Source organism: Perkinsus marinus (assembly GCF_000006405.1).
Source record: "Perkinsus marinus ATCC 50983 genomic scaffold scf_1104296937490, whole genome shotgun sequence".
NCBI classification, from domain to species: Eukaryota; Perkinsozoa; order Perkinsida; family Perkinsidae; genus Perkinsus; species Perkinsus marinus.
Window position 1 is genome coordinate 8,592 of NW_003213814.1, and position 5,305 is coordinate 13,896.

General features: G+C 46.4%; 2 protein-coding genes across 2 annotated transcripts; both read left to right on the top strand.

Annotated features, from left to right (window-relative positions):
- Positions 1-73: 73 nt before the first annotated feature.
- On the top strand, positions 74-570 carry Pmar_PMAR022061 (copper-transporting ATPase p-type ATPase, putative; the record flags this gene model as incomplete). Its single annotated transcript, XM_002783056.1, has 2 exons — positions 74-234; positions 315-570. The coding sequence occupies 2 exons, from the start codon at positions 74-76 to the stop codon at positions 568-570; spliced, it is 417 nt and encodes a 138-aa protein (XP_002783102.1).
- A 1,049-nt stretch (positions 571-1,619) lies between these two features.
- Pmar_PMAR022062 (NAD-specific glutamate dehydrogenase, putative) lies at positions 1,620-5,055 on the top strand (the record flags this gene model as incomplete). The annotated part of the gene is made up of 1 exon (XM_002783057.1): positions 1,620-5,055. The coding sequence occupies exon 1, from the start codon at positions 1,624-1,626 to the stop codon at positions 5,053-5,055; it is 3,432 nt and encodes a 1,143-aa protein (XP_002783103.1). The 5' UTR covers positions 1,620-1,623.
- Between the last annotated feature and the right edge of the window lie 250 nt (positions 5,056-5,305).

Consider the following 5,305-nt stretch of genomic DNA (forward strand, 5'->3'; position numbering starts at 1 on the left):
GACTCAAACTCAATGGTAGTGCTAGTCTTCAGTAGAGATTAGTGATGTTTGCACTGTAGGTAATGCCGTTCTTATGGTCGGTGATGGCGTCAATGATGGCCCTGCACTGGCAGCAGCAGATGTTGGAGTAGCTGTTGGCTCGGGTGTTGACGTGTCTACTGAAGCCGCCCATGTGGTTATCCACAGCCTCAGAGGCTTAGCGCCGTTCATCGAACTCTCGAGGCAAACACTAAAGTGAGTTTTCGATGATATTTCGCAGCCGATGTTTTCCGTCAGTTTGGTCTGGTCCGGAGTCATCATTTGTTTTTTTTCAGGACTATTTGGCGTAATCTCTTCTGGGCTTTCATATTCAACATTATTATGCTGCCCTTGGCTGCCGGTATTCTGTATCCCTCCACTGGCATTACTCTCCCTCCCGAGGTGGCAGGAGCAGCCATGGCATGCAGCTCTCTAGTGGTCGTCACCAACTCTCTCAGCATTCAATATTGGACTAAGTCGAGGTATGGCCACGATGAGCAACTTACGAAGGCGATCCGGGAAGCGACAAGTGGCCAGGCTGGGAAGGAGTGATTTGTGATCAGTGAATTTGCACGCTATGCCCTATTGCATTTTTCTATTATTGACAATCTTAATGTACCTTCATTCTTGGGGCATATCCAATAATGGCGATCTCGGCTAAACCGCATACATTTCATCAGGCTGTGAAGCAAAAGGCGATCTGCAGTTTCCACCACACGCGAGTGTTGGGTTCACGATAGTGTTTTAGTCCACTGGTCATAGAAATGGCTAACACTTGCCCGTAGGCTTTTGGTGGGATATTTAACTCTCCTAGTCAGAGCCTTGTCTGAGAAAATCGATAAACGGTCGGTCACCGATTGTGAGTGGCCTGTTAGAGATGGCATTGGTAGTTGTAGTACTGGCCTTGGTCGCAATGAATGAGATCCGGGGACCAGTCGGGGTCCGGTGCGCTCGGATCGAGGTGTAACTATTACTATTAGGTTCCGCAGGATCAACTTCCATGGTTGATTGAGATTGACTATTCCCAACGAGAATTCGGCTGTCGAACTCGGGATTGGGGATATTCAGCTTCATGCTGTTGACCTTGGTTCTACACTGTTATTAAAGTCGTAGTTCTTGTGAGGAGCTTCTCGATAAGGAGGGTATCCCTTGGAAGGATCTAGTCAGCGTCTCAATGCTGTGTTGTCTTCTGTTGAGTTCGTATCAGTTGACGTCAATGGGCACGTATGACGACGGTAGAGAATAGAAGCCTTCCATGCTTGGTAAACGATATTTTACTCGACGTCTCAAGTCACCGTTTCGCTGATTAATGCGAAATTTGTTGCCAGTTTAAGAGCCTGATGCGCGCTCATTATGACTGTGCCTGGGATTGCCAGGGATGACTTTTCTAGGAATCTTGAATACCCTCCATCGCTGAGTACACTAAAAGGGTAGATCATGGAACAAAGGTTGTCCCTGGTAAGATACTCTACCTCAGGATACGCGCTAAGCTGCAGACCTACATGCTGTATTCACCAATCATTCTGTGTTCCTGTATGATAAATGATAGTAGGGTATGTATTTAGTACCTGGTTAGTATTCGTTGCAGTTCAACTTTTTTTATAAATGTTTGCATCAATATTTAGTCATACCCCTGCTGCTAAGAGTGCAACCAAGGACACCAACGCTATTGCTTCTCTATTGGAGGCTGCTTATGATGGTGACGTTGAGCGTATGAAGGAGTTGTTATCTCAGCATTCGGACCTCACTGTGAACACTTCTGATTACGACAAGCGTACTCCCTTACATTTGGCTGCTGCTGGTGGTCATATTGATGCTGTTAAGTATCTCATCTCGGAGGGTGCTCAGTTGAAGCCTGATCGTTTTGGTATGCTCCCCATTCATGATGCGGTTATCAATAATCATACTGGTATTAAAGATTTGCTCGCCGAACTCGAACTGAAGCCTGCTGATGATGATATGTGTTATTTGCCTCCTGAGAAGCTTGCTGCCTTGAAGGAGCAGGTGAAGCATTCGGACATTTCTTTGTCCGCTGAGGAGTTGGAGACTAAAATGATTGAGGTTTTCTCCATCAACATGAAGGAGGGTATATTGGCTGCAGCTTCTCTATGGAAAGAGATCCAATATTACTTCCTGGATCTCGGTCTCCATCCCACTTACTTCAAGCACTTCACGAGTAATGAGATTGCCCGTCATATCCGTTGCCTCTTGGCCGCTACGAACGTTGCCCAAACTACTAGCTCCGATTACATCCACTTTGAAATTGAGGATGACGACTCTGCGTTCTATCTCACCACGATGGAAGCTGAGAAGGTTGCACTCATGGATGGTAGAATCGCCAAGTACGTGTCCAAGTTTGGTGCTGCTGATGGTTTCTCCATCACCTTCATGAAGTCCGAAAAAGCTGCCACGCCTGAGGGTAAACTCCAACTTGGCATTTTCGTCGTTGAGAAGAGGAAGTACACCACTGCTGCTTCTGAGGAGATGATGGATGAGAGTGATCTCAAGCGTGTGGCTAATACGAAGTTCTTGGAAGAGAGGAGTCCCGAAGTTCAGCAATACTATCAGTCTCTCATCAATGAGGTTATGTCTACTCGTAACTCTGTGGTGAAGGTTTTGGATCCCCCAGCTCATATGGTCCAAAAGACCGGAGCCAAGATGCTGCAATTGGCTGCTTATGGTGATGTTGAGCATTCCGGGAATGCGTACATCTCAGAAGTTAATGAGTGCTTCCGTTCCAACGATATCACTCCTAAGAGGTTTTATGTCGACACCTTCGCCAATGGTATCATCGTCTACACCTGCTTCTTTGATCCTTGTGCTCAGAAGAAACTCGAGCAGCTTGCTCAAACTCTTCGTTATGTTTGCCATTTCAAGCACACTCCGAGGAAGTCCGCATTGGTTTGGGATCTTGTATTGGAGAATAAGATAACTCCCGAGCATGCTATCTTCCTCATTACTGCGGCCAAGTTCATCTTCTCCTTCTTCCCCAAGGAGACTCAGGAGTATCTTACTTTGGCTGAGTACTTCAAGAATGATCCTTCCAAGAAGAGTGAATTGGATACTTTATTCCGGAACACTATGTCCAATGCTATCACTTACGAAAGGATCTATGCGGCTCTTACTTCCAACTATACCCTCACTCTACCTATGTTCGACGACTTCAAGAAGGTTGCTGCTGGTGAATGCAAGCCCTTCTATAATGAGGAATTGGCCGCAAAGATTGATGACCAAGTTGGATCCCTTCTCGATGCGAAGATCTTGAAGACTCTCTTGAAGCTCAATGCTCATCTACAGATGACCAACTTCTTCAAGCCTACTGGAACAGCTTCTGCAATCGCAATGAGGTTCGACGGCGAGGTCTTGGCTGATCGTCCGAGGACCCTCTTCCCCACCATCCCTTATGCCGTCTACCTTGTCGTTGGCAAGAGCTTCTATGGTTTCCACATTCGATTCACTGAGATTGCTCGTGGTGGTATCAGACTTATTCTATCAAGGGACGGACGGGTGTACAAGAAGAACTGTGCTACTTTGTTGGAGGAGAACTACAACTTGGCCTTCACTCAGCAGTTGAAGAACAAGGATATCCCCGAGGGTGGATCGAAGGGTACCATTCTCATGGATGTAGACTCTCAGAATTTGAACACCAGTGGCCGCGAGGCTTTCAATAATTACGTCGATGCCCTTCTCGATTGCATCCTCTCCAAGGAGACCGGTATTTACTCCAATCTGTCCAAGCCTGAGATGCTATTCTTTGGCCCTGATGAGAACACTGCTGGATTCATGAAGTTGGGTGCTCTGAGAGCGAAGGCTCGTGGTTACACATATTGGAAGTCTTTGACTACCGGCAAGTCTGACGTTCTCGGTGGTATCCCTCATGATAAGTACGCCATGACTACCAACTCCATCCATCCTTACGTTACCGAGCTTCTGGAGAAGTTGGGTTTGGAGGAGTCTAAGCTTACTAAGGTCATGTCCGGTGGCCCCGATGGTGATCTTGGCTCTAACGAGATTTTCATCTCTAAGGATAAGACGATTGCTATTTGTGATGGTACCGGAGTGGCTTATGATCCTCAAGGATTGAATAGAGAGGAGCTCACTCGTCTTGCTCATCTCAGAGTTGGTGTTGCTAACTTCTCTCGGGATAAGTTGTCAAGTGATCCGAAGGCATTCTTGGTTACCATTGACGATAAGGATGTAACTCTTCCTAATGGAGATCATTTCAAGACCGGTATTGAAGTTCGTAATCACTTCCCGGAGATGGAGTACTTCTCTGCTGATCTCTTCATCCCTTGTGGTGGTCGTCCTGGTACTATCAACATTGGTAACGTTGATAAGACTATGTTTAATCCTGAGACTAAGGAGCTCAAGTTCAAGTATGTCGTGGAAGGTGCCAACTTGTACTTCACTGATGATGCTCGTAGATATCTCGAGGATGCTGGTGTGCAACTATTCAAGGATGCTTCTACCAATAAGGGTGGTGTTACTTCCAGTAGTATGGAAGTGTTCGCCGCTCTTTGCATGGATAAGGCTGATCATGATAAGTTCCTCTGTGCTCGTGATGAGACTTCTACACCTCCCGAGTTCTATGAACAATATGTCCAAGAGATCCTCGCCGCCGTCCGCCATAACGCCAAGATGGAGTTCAACGGCATTTGGAAGACTAACCATGAGGTGAAGTATCCTGATGGATCGAGGTACATCCGCAAGACTGATGCTACCATCTTATTATCGAGAAAGATCAACGACATGCAGACCTACGTCCTCGGTGTACTCGAGAAGCACGATCCTGAGAATGATTGGATGATTCGTGCTGTCCTCAGACGTTGTGTTCCTAGATTGCTCCTTGTTCATTGTGGTTTGGATAAGATCATCGAGAACACTCCTGAGGCTTACCTCAATGCTATGGTAGCTACTTGGATTGCTGACGAGTTTGTCTATGCTAACGGGCTCAAGACTAGTGAGTTCGGTTTCTTCCAATTTATGCGTTCCCTCCAAGATGAGTCCAAGGGTGAAGTTACTCCCTCAACCATGTGAATATTTTATCATCACCGTTTGTTCTATGTTTAATAACAGGCAACATCAGTTGCCATTCATTTTTATGATTAAGACTGGCATCCTCGCTGGTACGCATTAGTATGAAATCTAGCTTTGAGTTTGTCCGTCAATGTCAGTTAGTCAGTTGCTCAACTACGTCGGTTTGTCGCTCAAGTATCAACTCTGGCCGCAGGAAGGCTCTGTGGCAATCAAATTGCTAATCTGTGGTGTCTCTTGACTGCCACACTTG